The sequence below is a fragment of the Meleagris gallopavo genome, chromosome 2 (assembly GCF_000146605.3).
Source record: "Meleagris gallopavo isolate NT-WF06-2002-E0010 breed Aviagen turkey brand Nicholas breeding stock chromosome 2, Turkey_5.1, whole genome shotgun sequence".
Lineage (NCBI taxonomy): Eukaryota > Metazoa > Chordata > Aves > Galliformes > Phasianidae > Meleagris > Meleagris gallopavo.
Window position 1 is genome coordinate 37874094 of NC_015012.2, and position 15139 is coordinate 37889232.

The 15139-nt window shown below is 38.4% G+C and overlaps 1 protein-coding gene across 1 annotated transcript in view; it reads left to right on the forward strand.

Annotated features, from left to right (window-relative positions):
• Positions 1-15139, forward strand: part of PCNX2 (pecanex 2) — a 172407-nt gene that overhangs the window by 131840 nt on the left and 25428 nt on the right. Inside the window, exons 24-26 of the mRNA XM_031552196.1 lie at positions 1806-1864; positions 3971-4186; positions 14103-14356. Coding sequence (XP_031408056.1) covers positions 1806-1864; positions 3971-4186; positions 14103-14356 — 529 coding nt within the window. The remainder of the gene's footprint in view (positions 1-1805; positions 1865-3970; positions 4187-14102; positions 14357-15139) is intronic.

The following is a 15139-nucleotide window of genomic DNA, read 5'->3' on the forward strand; positions in this document are numbered from 1 at the left end:
AAGTGGGGGGGGATGAGGGGGAGTGGGTAGAAGGGAGGGAATGAAACGGAGTCAGAGTTGCATGCTGGATAAAGGGTTCTTTATATAGCTTAGAATTTTCTGTGTACTGCTTGATTTGTATGAATCTGAATATGCTTCAAAAACAGTAAAGGTTTACAGGTTGATAAAAATTTGGAGTAAAAAGTAGTATTGACTTGTACTTCATTCTGCCACCACTGATTTTAGAGGGACTGAAAGCTAATAAGTAGTCTTGTAATCTTAACACAAGCAATTTTGAAAATGGCAATGTTTTTCTGCTGAGAATGGAAAATTGTTTGAATTCTACAACCTAATCTTTATGCTTACTCTTGCATATATTGCATTTGCAGGTGGATGTTTATCTGGGTAAAAGAATTCTGACAAGCGTTTTGAAGTAAAATCATTCTTTATACTCTGAATTGCTTAGGAACCACCACCACCCCGCCCCCACTCCCCCATGTTACCATTTTCTGTTACATGGGAAATGAAAATTGTAGTTCTTCTTGTAACTTGGCCAACCAGAGGAAGGAAGATAAATAATACATCAAATGAAATGTTAATGTATGTAGATGGTATCCTAATATTAATTACAAATAATTCTAATTACGACTCCTATCTTTCCTAACTGTATTTATTACAAAGTAAAGAACATGCTTTTTTAAAGTAAAAATCAGTAATTGAATGGGAGTAAAAGTACAGCAGTTCCTTACCCGTTTCTACAGCATGAAAGTGTGACTCTACTAGTTTGCTGGTTAGTTTTCCACAGGTTGGTTGGTTTGTTGTTGGTTTGTTGTTTTTTTTTTCCATGGTAGAGTCAGCTGTAGAAGGTAGATTTAAAAAAAAATAATTCTAATATAATGGACATCAGTGGCATCCATCCCTCAACTCAGCTTCAGCATGAATTTATAGCTTTAGCATACAACCTTCCAGACCTTTAAATCACTTGTATATAGAAAACATGTAAGGAATCCTAAAGCACCGTTAGCAGAGTAATATTTTGGGCTAATAATGTATGTTTCCTGTAGCATTCCTGTAAGCTGAGGCTTTCACTTGTACACTGAAGGCTTGCGAGATGGATACTGGGTGAATGATTTGGACTTCTGGTGTTGAGTACCTCTAATCACCACAGCAACCACTTCCTTCTGGTGGACACAGCTTGCCCACACTGATTTATTCGTTCTTTATCTTCAGACTTTTCCATTTATTTTGTTATGGGTAGGAATAAAAGCTCCATCCAGTATTCTTTACAGTCCTTTCGATTCTGTGACTATTTCTCCTATGGGATTTATATCCCTCTGGTACAGTGAAAATTTGGAGTAGGGGCTTTGTCATTCCTAAGAGAGACAGGATTTCCTTGTGTATGGACTAAGTGCCAGAGTTCACTCTGTTTTTTAAGAAATGAGAACAGGGAATCTTCATTTCTCTCATTCTGCCTAGGTAAATTAAATAAACAAAGTGTTTTTATTTTCCTTTCATGTTATACACCCACAGAAATGTTTTCAGATAAACAAAACCCGTTATATTGAGTTATTGGCCTAAAGACTTAGAAAGGAAGAAAGGCTGGTTTAATATTCTTTCTGTTCAGTGTTTTGGTGGCACCTGATTGATGTGCTTGTGGAACAAGTATGTACACACACTTGGAATAAACTGATGAGCAGGTTAGAAGTGTGTATTGCATACTGATACTGATGTAAAGAAATAGTAAAAAGAAAATAAAAACATTTCTTTGGAAGAATCTTGTTTAAAACAGAGTAGGCTGTACAACTGGCTGTGTCTTTGTTTTCTAGCACCAAAAGGTCGGACCATTCCAACACAAGACTGGCAATTCAAATCGAAAAAGATGCAGGTATGGCTTGGGAGCTTGGGTGATTTTTGCTTCATTTGCAAAATGTGATGTGTTTAGTCCATTAAGGCTTCAGCTGCTAAAGAGATTCAAAGGGATTAAATGTTATGGGAGCAAACCAGAGCGTTTTAAATGTAACAGAGCACCTGTTTAAGTCATGTACCTTGATAAATAAATGCACTCTTGATTTACGTGAAGCCGATATTAGGTAGCTGCTGGGATACAAATCACTTGGTTAATCACAGCCTTTCTGTTTGTGTGGAGCACATGGCAGACACTCTAGCTAGATATGAAGCCTGGTCAGAGAAAGGTTTTGGAAAAGGCAACAGATTGACGGTTCCCCTGTCACTATGCAGTTTGGGCTGACAGGTATCTCCTATTCCCTGGAGAGAAGCCCTTCTGGATGAGGGGAAGAGGAAGGGAAAGGGAAGTGAGAGGGGCTAAAAATGCAGGAGGAGTTGAAAAAAAATAAGCATGTAAGCCGATGGTAATGGTCTATTAAGTGAGCTCTGATCCACAGCAGTCCAAAACACCTTCCTGATTTGCACTGAGCAATTCCTGTGAGACTGGGAATGGAGCATTTTTTGACAATTTAGGAGGCATGAGGTGTGTGTGATACCTGAGCTGATGCTCTCCAACAGGACGAGGTCCTTTCCAGCAGAAACTGATATCTGGGTTTCATGCCAAATCTTGGTTCCAGTGAGAGAGGTCAGGTTCATAAGTGGTTTCTTCCTGTTTTGCATTCTGCGACTGCTTTTATTTTACCTCTGAGGTTTTGGAGAGTTGTATTGTGCTAGAAGTTTACCTTGTGATTATTGCTATGTTTTCAGATCTCCCCACCCTCCCTTTCCCTTAGCAGCATGAACAAATACACATCTTGAAGCAGAAATTGGAGTAATCCAGGATGTCTGTGAGGACAAAAGGAGTGTTAGCAGTTTAAGGCATATATAATGCTCTTTTTTATTTATCATTTCAAGGCAAAGTGTTAAGATGTTTCTAAGGCCATTCTGTCTTCTCATAACAATAACCCTTATTATTAGCATTATGTGCTGATTACACATGTTGACTATGTTTTTAAAAGTATAGCTCAAGTGAAGCATTCCTTATGCGTGTGCTTTAAAAATTACGTTTGATAATTGTACTCCAGAAAATATCTAGCTGAGTATGTCTGTACATACATACGCACCTGTGATTCTGTATGTACTGTACATACCAGGACTGGATGCATAATGGCCATGGTGATGAATTGCTGTGTAGTAATGTGCCCACTCTTTTTCCTGTATTGAGGAGCAATTTGTAGGGGAAATTGCAGCCTGATGTTCTCCTATTTTTCTCCAAAATGTGGACTTACATAAATATCCATATGTAACTGTACATATGTATCCATGTATATTCTTGTATCTTAGAGGTCTTTTCCTATCTTAATGGAAAGTTGATCCAAGCAGTGTGTAAATGGACAGCTGATACTATTTCTAAAGTGAGTGGTAGCGATTCTTGTCTTGAATGAAATTTGTTTCATTCTTTTTCAGTATACTGAACATGCCTTTACGTGTCCTCGTCTTAATTACTCAGAGGATGTGCCATAGACAAAGCCTTGAAAAACTCCCAGAGGACTAAAAGAAGTAACTCCCAGCAAAATTAGTGGAAAATGTGTGACAAATTATTTAGCTAGTGAAAGTATCATAAATAATATTTAGATTTAAGCTCGTGTACTTACTCATGATTTCTGGTTTCTAAAAGTTAAGAACAGTAGATAGACTTTAACTTAGCATAGCAGAGTCCATCGGTGGAGCTGAGAAACTCTTGATGTTGTAAAACACAAAGAAAGTAATTCGGTTCAGCCTGATCTCTGTTATCACTAATTTGTTGTTAGATTTATGATATTGTTTGTATTAAGCAAAAGTTTCAGGCCTGATTCTCTAAGGGACTAAAAACTACTTAGCAAGTGCAGTTCATGTGAACTATCACCAGGAAGATATCACCTAGCTGGAGGAAGAGGTCTGATGCAGGAGTGAAGAAGATATAGGATTTTATGCAGAATGGCTTAGTTTATTTATTTGTTTGTTTTGTTTTGTTTTGTTTTACAAATATCTGCTGCTCTGCTTGCAGGAAATGATGACAATAATCTCAACTCAATTTTTTATGAGCATTTGACAAGATCGCTGCAGGAGTCGCTTTGTGGAGATTTGATTCTGGGCCGCTGGGGAAACTACAACACAGGAGACTGTTTTATTCTAGCATCAGATTATCTAAATGCATTTGTGCACTTGATTGAAATTGGGAATGGCCTGGTCACCTTTCAGCTCAGAGGACTGGAATTTCGAGGTAAGGATTCCTGATGATTTAAATAACAGCAGAAACTGTCTGTGTTTCTTAACCTGTCACAAATCTATTGTACATCTTAACATAGATTTTAACATTCCCTCCTGTCATTTTTTTTTAAATTGATATTTCTGTTTAAAAACTGTGTATTTCTTATTATCATTATTTGAATTACAGATTTTCAAAACTTGAATGTTAAGAAATTTGTACTCGTGTTCTGCAGTATCACAAGACATTCAGAAACAAAATGTAATGAGTTTTTCTTTGGTTCACTGATCTTTCATGTTATGCTTAAGCAAGTATTCAAATTATTTTTCTCTCACAAACATCGGAATTGCTATTAAAATTGTTCAACTTCCTCACAAACTGGCCTTTGAAACACTACCAAAAATCATAAGACGCCTCCCACAGTAAATATCCCATATCAGATCATGCAAGATGCCAGTGCTGAGATGGTTTCCATCACTGTGGGGCAGGAGGGAAGAAGCAAGTAAATCAAGCTTTCATATTTTTCTTTTTTGGGATATACTGAATTCAGCTGATGAATGTGTTCTTCTGTCATGACTCTCCTTTCTAGGCAAAGATATTTGCATCCTCTTCCTAGATGTTGTGATGTTTGTAGGGCTTGTGGTATCACACTCCTGTTATTATCTTCATGAAGTGGGGAGAAAAAAGAAAGCAAATCCACCAGGCTTTTCAACAACTTTTAGATTGTCTTCATGCTGTACACCTTGGCTGTGGTTGTTGCTTGTATTTGTAACCTTTCAAAGATAACACTGCAGATGCTTGGAGTTTTGAAATCCTGGAATAAATAGCTTCTCGGGCTCAAGGGCTGGGCAACTAATGGGCAACATGTAGAGGGGTGTGTAATCAAGACAAGTTTTCATCAAGGTTGCATATGAGAAAACAGGAGACGGACTGGCTCTTTGAATGCAATTAGATGTGGGAGAGAAATAGGTAATAGCACGTGGACTCAGGTCTTGACTGCAGCAGACTGCCTGTAGGATGTTGAGCAGGTTGTGGTGTGTACTTCATGCTCACTTTCCTTTCTGTATGCTGAGGAGGAAGATAATATTCCTCTATTTTAAGAAAAGTTCTGTAGAAAACAGTAAAAAAAACCTGAAACAGTTTGGTGTTGTAGTAGCTGGTGAGATACCTATTCAGTACAGAGGCAAATTGTAAGAAAAAAGCAATTGGAAAGGAAGAGGAAATTTGTTTATCAGCCTTATAATCCTTTGTTGTTTGTAATGATGGTGATTTATGCATGGCTGTGGTTTTCTTCGACTTCAAAGACATCTGTGCAAGAATTATCTTCTTTTGCACCCCCAAGGTATGCAGTGGTGCTCATCTGTTAGAGGTAGGTATTAAAGTTAATTGCCTTATAGCGGTCACAGGTAGAAAAGTTTTCTTTCCTGTAGATTTGGAATTTGCTGTTATTTCTTTCATGTCCAGGCAAGACAAATGCAGATCTGAGTTGCTCTTAAAGAACAGTTAAATGCTGTTGCAGTTCAAATCTCTCAGTTGTAATACAGCTGATTTCACAGGCTGATAAATCTCTGAGATAATTGTTGGTTTTGGTGGTGGTTGTTGTTGTTATTTAGTCTGTTATTTTTGGTGCCTCTTAGGTTGCTCACAGTACAATTCTCTATGGAAACTTTGGGAAGCCAGAATATGTTTCATGTCTGGAGATCTGAAAATAAAAATGACTTCCAGGATGGATTTATGTATGTCTGAAAAGTGATGTATCTTACAAGTTGTTGACATTGTTTACTTCTTTGGAATTTTGAGTGAGCATGAGCATACATGTTTCCATTATCTTACATCCTGATTTTACCAAATCATCTTTGCTTTTCTGTTAAAATAGTTCATTGTAGGATTTGAAACAAATGAAAGAAAGAAAGAAATCTTTCATGCTTAAGCTGTAAGTTTTTTTTCTTTGCCACCTCCTGCTGGGTACCTCTCCATCAACACCACTCCTATGCCATTCAAGAAAAGTAAACCTTGCAAAGACCAATGAAAAATATGAGAGGATACTCAAACCACATTCTGGCTGGATAAAAAGATTGAAGCAGGCTTAAAGAGTTGGAAGTTAAATAGTGAGTAACTAGATAGTTTTGTTGCAAAGCGTCTGGGGAGGAACGTGATTTTGAACTGGGTTGGTTCATTACCAGGTTGGAACTGTTTTGCATCTGAGCCTGAGAGCAAAGCTCAAAAATTGTAGTGCTACCTGTGAAGATATCTTTTTACTTCTTAAAAATAAATAAAAAATCTGCAAGCAAATGAGTCTGAAAATTGATGCTTCCATGCCAGTTGCCTAATTCTGTCTCTATTTGCAAACAGCTCTAATACGTCTGCTGTCTGCAACGGCTCTTTAAATTCAGTCTGAACTGAGCCACCACAGCCTCTCATGTGTCTTCTGGAGCCAGTTGAATTCCAGTCATAGCTGTCCCCCTCCCCATTTTCTCTCCTTTTCTTCAGGAGATCAGCAGCCTTTGAAGGAGCACTCATCTGAGTGTTCAGAAGTCCCTATGAATGGGACCAACATAGCAGCAGCAAACCATGAAACAGGAAAGCACAAATTACTGAAGGAGGAAGAGGGGAGCAGGAAAACTGGGAATGAGATCCTCACCTAGATTGTGAGAGAAAATGTATGATTAGTTTGTGTCCTCATATGATACATACTGGATGATTTCTTCACCTTTTTTTTTCCCTAGTATTTCACCTAATATTTTCTCTGACTACAGGAGATACATTGGGAAGAAAAAGGAGGGTGTATATATTGGGTTACATTGTTGGGCCTAGAGCAGAAAAGCCTACGTGTAGCAAATAATGGAAGAGAGAACCCAGACACAGGGATCCATGTAGGAGATACAGTCTGAGTAAAAGGAGCCAGAAAGGCTGACGTGATGGCAGAAGCTGCATAAGGGGACAGGTCAGGGGCTGTTTCAAGGGCTGCCCTCAGTTCTGTGAAAGCTGAGACAACAGAAAACCTTCCTTTCAGCAGGATGCTCCTGTTGGGGCAGGAAGTTAGCCAGGGCTCCCCTGGGCAGTAGGAATGGACCATCTCCTGCCCAGCTGGGCAGGTTCTTCGCATTTCAAGTCTTGCAAATGCTCCATGGCAGTTGTGGGATACATATAACTCGACACAGTAGGATTTTTTTTCTATATGTAGTTAGAGTGCATTAAACTGCTGGAAGAACTTGGAGCTTTCAAAGCTAAGAGGCAGTGCATGATAAGCACCAGGCTTTAAGTTCACATACAGCGATGTTTCTTTTGCTTTGTGCATCTCACATTCCTATTTTTAGTTGTCTGGTCATATGCTGAATTTCACATAGGACCCTGACTTCATTCACTGTAATGAATGGTTTCCCATTCATTTTTCCCAAAGAGGATAAAAATGGGCAAGAGAAAGAACTCAGAGTCTGTAATTTTTGAGCTTTGGCTTCTTCACTTCTACTTCAATTTCAAACATGTAATCTTAATTGAGGGCCCTAAAAATCCAATCTTCCTTAAATAGGAAGTCTACATTTGCCTGGGAAATGAATGAATCATAACAAAGTTCTCTGTGACTGTTTTCTGAGTAAGCCAAAATGACTATTTACATCAAGGAATCTGGATTTTCCTGCATTTGTCATTGTGGGTGAAAAGCTGTGTTGGCAGTGCTGCAGTGTCCAAAGAGGTCACAGTGTCTTCTGAATTCATGCATACTGGGAGCAGGAAAAATTGCCTCCCCTATTTGTATCCAGTTTCATTAAGAGCTCGCATTGTAAAATGACCAATCCAGATTCCTTTCTATCCATATGTAATTAAAACACGTGTGTCTCGGCCGTTAAATGAAAATGCATCTTTGCAGTAAGGGTAAGAAAATACAGATTGAGCAAACTCAAATAAAAGAGTTGGCAAATCTGTGTTTCCCCTCAACCATCTTTAGTCCTCTTCAAATAACACACCTTGTATGATGTTCTTCACTCTCTTTTCTGATGACAGAGAGGGGATGTGCCTCCACTGTGCCATTTATCCTGTGTGTAAAGCAGAGATGCCCATCTCCTCTATCAAAAATGGAGAAGGTACAGATGAGCTCAGGATAGGTGAAAATGTGCAGCTATTTGCACATCCCTGTAAGTGAACCAAGCCCTTCAGTAACCAACTGTACTGTCTGTGCTAGACCACAATGCTATGCTAAGAGCAACCTGCCAGAAGAAATATGTAATGTGTCACTTAATTTGAAAGGAAAAGACAGGGGAAAACCCGCAATTGGGGAACAAGCAGAAGGAATGTCAAAATATCTACCACCTGCAAGTTCCCTATAGAATGAGGAGTACTTAAAATATCCTGTTTAGTCTGTGCCTCAACAAAATGTCTTTTGGAGACCATCCAGTGAGGTGTAGGGCGTGCAGAAATTACTTATGGATGGTAATGCTGATTTCTTGAGGAGCTGTTTTCTAGCTCATTCCTAGTATTCTTCAATCATGTAATTAACTTCTAAATCCGTGCTGTGATTTTGTTGCTGAATGTTGCACGTGCAGTATTCACGCTTCACTTGGAACTTCGTTAGATGAACCAAGGAAAGAAGCACAGAGCAAGCACGGATGTAATTGTACATTGTGGCAAGCAGCTGTGACAGCAGGGTGGGATCGCCTGTGGGGCCTTCTCCGTGTTAGCTAGTTTATTTCGCACGCAAAATGGTGTATGAATGCAGTCAGTTTAGGCTATATGCTTTAGGCACGGTAATGATTTCTAAGAAATAAGGACAGTTACTCATTTTGGCAGCATGTATATATACTGTGTAGTTTTATTACAGTAGCTAGTGCATTACATTTGATTTCTGTGTCTGAAAGCTCTGTGGCACAAGCAGGAGTCATTCTTTATTTAAAGACTGATTGCAATATTCACTTTTTTACTTTTACAAATCGCTTCACACTGTTGGGAAATAGAAGTGCCCACCTTCATGTCTTTGCTGAAATCATGCTTGAAGTACATTCATTGTATGCACAAAACCATCAAAAGATACTGAAAAAACACAGCAAGTTCAGGGAAGAGAAGCCATTTTTAACACACCTCTTTCAAGAGAAGGTTAAAAGAACAGAATGCACATTGTTTGCAGGAAAGAACAAAGGCTCGGAACACAACACAAAGGCTGGGCACAAACAGGCTGCAGAGAGATCTTTTTGCTTTAATCACAATGATTTAATTGAAAAAGACATAAACCAGGAAAGACATGATGTTGAATAAAGGAAATCTGCAGTACAGAAGCCTTTCTAGGTATACAGTAATGCCCAGCAGTGTATGTTTCTATGCATTTCAAATAGAATGCTTTAGTCTCTATAATGCAGAATAGAATAAATATTTTATGCCTTTTTTTCCTTTCCTCCCTCACAATTTTGTATGTATGTATGGGTGTATTGGGGCAAACTTCTGGAAGGAAAAGAAATGTTGTTAGATGCTCAGTAACCTTTTTATTGAAAATAAGTATTTGTCGAAAACAAAATGTTGCACTGCATTATGTTCCAAAAGAGGTAACGTGAGAGGTTCTTGTGTGTTTGGTAGCTGTAAGTTTAACAACCAGCATCCTTTGAGAAAGCTTTCTTTCACCTGGGGTTTTATAACATGGCCCAATTTTTGAGATGTGATGTCTGTTATTACACTGTTTACTATGGAAAATGAATTATTTGTCAGGCATGCAAGTACCTGAAACAGTTGAAAATTGAATCACAGTTTTATGTTAATAGATTTGATGTTTGAGAAATTGGTATTGTTTCAGTTTTGTTTTTAAGTCCTGAGATTTTTCTTTGAAATGACCACATCACAGCATACAGATTATTATTATTAACAATCTCAGTTGTACGAGAAAAAGAGCTGGAAGAAGCCAATACAGGTGCTGTTTACCAGAACACATCCATTTCTGGTATTCATGAGTTTCCATTTGGGAGCTTTGTTCAGTCCTTTGTTTCTAGAGCTATATACAAGGCTTGTTTCAGGAGAAGATGTCTAATTATGCTCTCTATGCTTCTTCTTGGTGATACGTACCACCTGCTGTACTGAACAGAAAAGCCATATAAAGCTGCTTCTAGATGTCGTCTTAAAGGATTCTCTTTTGACTCCTGCAGAACCGAAAAATAATTTTCCTTTCACTCACTGAGTTACCAAAATTAAATTAAAAACCTTCATTTCAGCCTTAAATTCTAGAGGGCTAGGAGGTTATTAGTTAAAGTATATTTTCTGTATCCTCTTGAAGTAAGATTGCAGCCTTCAGTTTCAGTGTTCTCATTTCCATTTAAGTCAGATCATTCTGGTAGAGCACAAGTCAGTCCTTAAGTCCTGATGTGTCAGGAAAAAGAGTTTCAAGTTCTCAAACTGGTTTTCTCCTGAGCTCACATAGATTGACCTTGCTTTGTTGATCTGGCGCATGTTCTTGCATTGATGAACCTTTGGCAGCCATCCAGTGTTACATATCTTATAAACGAATCAGTCTCATCTGTACTAGCAAGGGTCAGTGAGAATGGCTCGGCTTGAGCGAAGTGAGAAACTTTATTTTCTTTCTTTCTATTTCAGATTTTAAAATGACTAATTACCAGTGAAAACATTTTCCTGTATTTTAATGTTTAATGGCACTATATTATATTGCATAACTGAAGTGCACGTTCTGCTCCCTGCTCCTTAGTTTTATGCATAATTCTCTTAGAATTGCTTGAACTTGCTAATTTTTGGAGAAGCAATATAAAAAATTGACATTTTAATCATCAGCTTGTAACACATATATGAAAGTTTAGCATCACTGTTCTGTAAAAGATGTACACTAATGCTTAATCTCATTGGCTGTGACTTGTACCATTTGGCTCAGTGCATAAAACTGAGCACATGCTCTTAGTCTCCGTGGTACCAGTATCTAGAATCTCGAGTAAAGAGCCAAAAAGGATTGATGCAGCTGTAAAATGAAATTTATCAATGACAGGAGAGTTACTAGCATTGAAGTCCAGCCAGCGCATTAATGGCCTAAAGCAAGATTCATTCAAGGGAGAGAGAAAATTTCTAGCATTCTGTCTGGAACTGACTGCAGGAAATGCGGGGAACAAACATATGCTTGAGCATCAAATCTACCTATTGTCTTCACAGACTTGAGTTTTTTTACTAGATGGTGCTTGGAAATGTTAATCAGCAGATGAATTGGGACCGAGGACACAAAACAGGGATTTGTTATTGTGGCAAAACACTGGCCATACCTGAGCTCAGACCTTTGAAGTAAGCAGAGGCTCTCCAAGCAATCCAGACACCAAATCCCCAGGGTTTCAGTACCAGAGTCCATCAGACAGCCATTGTTAAGCGAAGGCGTGTTTGCCAGATGTTGACAGAGCACAACCCTGATTTCATTCTTTTAAATTAATTTGTGGGATGACCACATGAACTCCTTGATTCACTCCCAGAGCATTTGTAATAATATGGTCCCAGATAGAACATCTCTGTCTTCCCAAGTTCAATGTTGATTGTATTTACTGTGGTATTATTTTAAGTTTCACTGATTGAAATTACCTAGCACAGATGACTTGGAGATTTTTTAATTATTTTTTTTAACCTGTTGAATTAGCTGAGAAAGCAAATAATTGTTCTGGCTACTTCTCTTATTTTCTATGGTGACAGCTTCCCTCAGACACTGAGGGTCCCATGAATTCTCCAGTTATTGCCTCTTATGTTCCTATGTTTTACAAAATAAGTGTCTTAAGAAAACTAGTAATTGCAGAGTCTCCAGTATATATATAATATAAGGTATTCATTAACACAGGTGATCTAGAGAACATCTTAAAACATAGCCAGCATCTGATAGGAATGAAACATGATATTTATATACAAAATAGAAGAATGGATTTAAGAATAGAAACAAAGCAAACTCATATTTTAACTCCACTAGTTGTAAGATTAGCAGCAGTGGTTATTAGGTTTGTTTTCCACCATTTAGAAACACTTGGCAATGTTTAATTTGGCACCTGAGGTGAGGAGTGATCTCTTAAATTCAATATAATACTGTAAGACCTTCAACTTTTCAAAAAATAGACAACAGTAAGAGCACTAGTGTGGAATAGTTGTTTTACCCTTTTCAGCCTATGTACAGAAGGATGTGCCTTTCCCTAGTTAACTTTGAATATAATGTCTTTTGACTTGACTTCAGAGAAGCATCCAGTGACCAAAGAGCAGTTGCTGCTTTTTTGCTGTTAAGCATTAAGTGTTAATTCATGTAGAAATCTGTGAAATATGAAGCAGAAACAGTTCAGTTCATGTCCAGTCCCACAGAAGATGTCAGCTTGATGGGTCATATTTTGTACTTTGTGGCAGCCTTGGATGGAAAGATGTTTATATTAAGGTTACTTAAAATATTTAATAATTTGTCATAATTGTATACCCTTGAATCGAAGGGGGAACACATCAGTGTGTGAACAATATTGGTTACACCGTGTAAGTTTTCACTTATAAACATATCCATATTCTTCTCTTATTTAAACTGGCATAACAGAACAGGTTTATTGGTCCTGGCAGAGGGTTTCATAGGTGTTGCTTACTTTACTTACGTAGTTTCTAGTAATAAAATTCTCAGAGAGAGAAGTGTTTGAAACAATGTGGTTTTCTTGATATTTTTGACTATGAGAACACAAAAAGTGCTCTGAAGTGTATTTGCTGATATGTTAAATATATATCCCATACCATATTTCACCCAAAAATGAAAGGTGAGTAGTACCAGGGATGCACACTTGAATTGTTATGTGGGAGACACACTTGTTAAGGAACTTGTAAGGAGAGATGAGAGCCTGCTCATATATGTTGCATCTTTGATTCCAGCTGAAGCTTTAGCTGAGTGTCCCTCTCCAGAAACTGCAGTACAGTGTCTTGCACCTTCCTCTCCTATTGAGACTATCTGGAAATGACTGAGCCAGCTTTCTCATGGGGTGACGCTGAACCACTAGCAAAAAGCATATGTGAGACATATGTGTGACTTGCATGGCCTCGAGTGATAGTTTGTGGAGAACCTCAGGGGAGAGCAAGCTTTGCAATATCCCACAGGGTATAAATTTTAAGTGGGTCCATGCATCAGGAATGTATAGCTCAAGTATCTTGAAAACTCTGTGGGAAACACATGGGTGTCCACCTCTGGTTTTGATTTGTAGCGTCCAACATGGTTTTGAAACCACTTGTGTAGATTTCAAAACCTGATGGGCTCAGATTGGCCATCAAGTGTGCACAACACAGGTCAGAAATGAGTCTGCAAAGCAGAAATATTGATTCTGCATCTTCCTCATAACTTCTTTTTAAGTTAAGATGACTTTTTCAGAAATATTTTGATCTAAAGCCCAAGAAATTGGCTAATTAGAGAGCTGTTCTGTCCTCGTGATATACTGCCACTAGTGCTATTTGATCTGATATAGCTTTTATTTCAGTGGGAGAGAGAACAACCAGTTGCATGTCATTTTTGGAGCATGCTTTCCAAGATAGTTCACTCTAACACAAATTTTATAAGTTCTCTGACAGACTGTAAAATCTTTGTTTGTGTCCTTTATGTTATTTGAAGAAACAGACTGGGAGTTGGATCAATTTTCTAACTATGCATGATGGAGCAAGAATCTTTAGTGTTGCTTCCTGGTGAGTTTTTATTGAGGCAGAAGCGATGCCCTGTAGCTCAGCTCAGAACCAAATGCATAGGATATTATATTGGGCCTTTTAGAGTTGTTTTACTGGTAGTAACTAAATGATGGACAGCACTTCATTTTCTACTGCACATGAATCAATTTACACATCTAATTTGTTGCTGTAGTTCTTTCTGTTGGATTTTTGGTAAATGCATAGACCCTTCAACTATACTTTCTCCAGTCAGATGTCCTTTGTTTCCCCCACCCCACAATAACTATCAGCATACTCTCTTTTCCTCACTGCCAAGGGACATACTGCCAGCAGAGAGAAGTGGAGGCTATAACAGAAGGAGATGAAGACGATGAAGGCTGCTGCTGCTGTAAGCCAGGACACTTGCCTCACTTGTTATCATGTAATGCAGCCTTTAACCTCCGATGGCTGACATGGGAAATAACACGAACCCAGTACATCCTCGAAGGATATAGCATCATTGATAACAATGCTGCAACGATGCTGCAAGTGTTCGATCTGCGGAGAATTCTTATCAGATACTATATAAAGGTAAATTGTTGGCTAAAGTGGACTTATTCCTATGCAGGTTTGTCAAAAATGATGGCTGGCTGCTAGGAGTAGTATTTGAAGTAACTGGCTTTATATTTATTCCTTTGCACTACTGGCAGTCATACTGGCTAATTATTAGGTAGGGATAATTAACTCATGTCTCCCTTTGCTACATATGACTCTGACCGGGTACACTTTGTGCAGGCATGCTTAAGCAGAAATCGAGAAGGTGAGTTAGCTTCTTTTCCTGATAGAGGCAGAGGAAGCGTTCTTATAAAGCAAAGCTTCAGTGACAGTTTGTTTTTGTGTATGCAGTGTTATTGAGATCACAAAGACCACACAGATATTCATTTGTCAGAAAAGCCAAACCCTTTCTAACCCAGCAAGTGAAGAAATTCCTGTGCAATACTGTCTTCTGCTGAAGCAACAAAAGCCAAATGCTGCCTTTCATGCCACTAGTACTGCCATTAAGCCAATTACCAAAGCTCCCAACCATCTCTGACATCTCCTTCCTACCTACATCTCTGCGATTTTAAAACTCCTGTCAACCATAGAGAGAGAGACCTGCTGTAAATAAATTAATTACCTTTATATGCAAGTGACCCACTACAGTAAAAACAGGATAATTGCCTCATGAATGTGCTTTGGTCATGCAGTCAATTACTCTGTAAAGCGCAGGCTGAAGTTTCATAAATGATTTTACAGACATCAAGGGCCAGTAACCAACCTGGTTTAATTATTAAAAAACAAAACTGCATGTAAACATGCTTATTTCATTTTAGC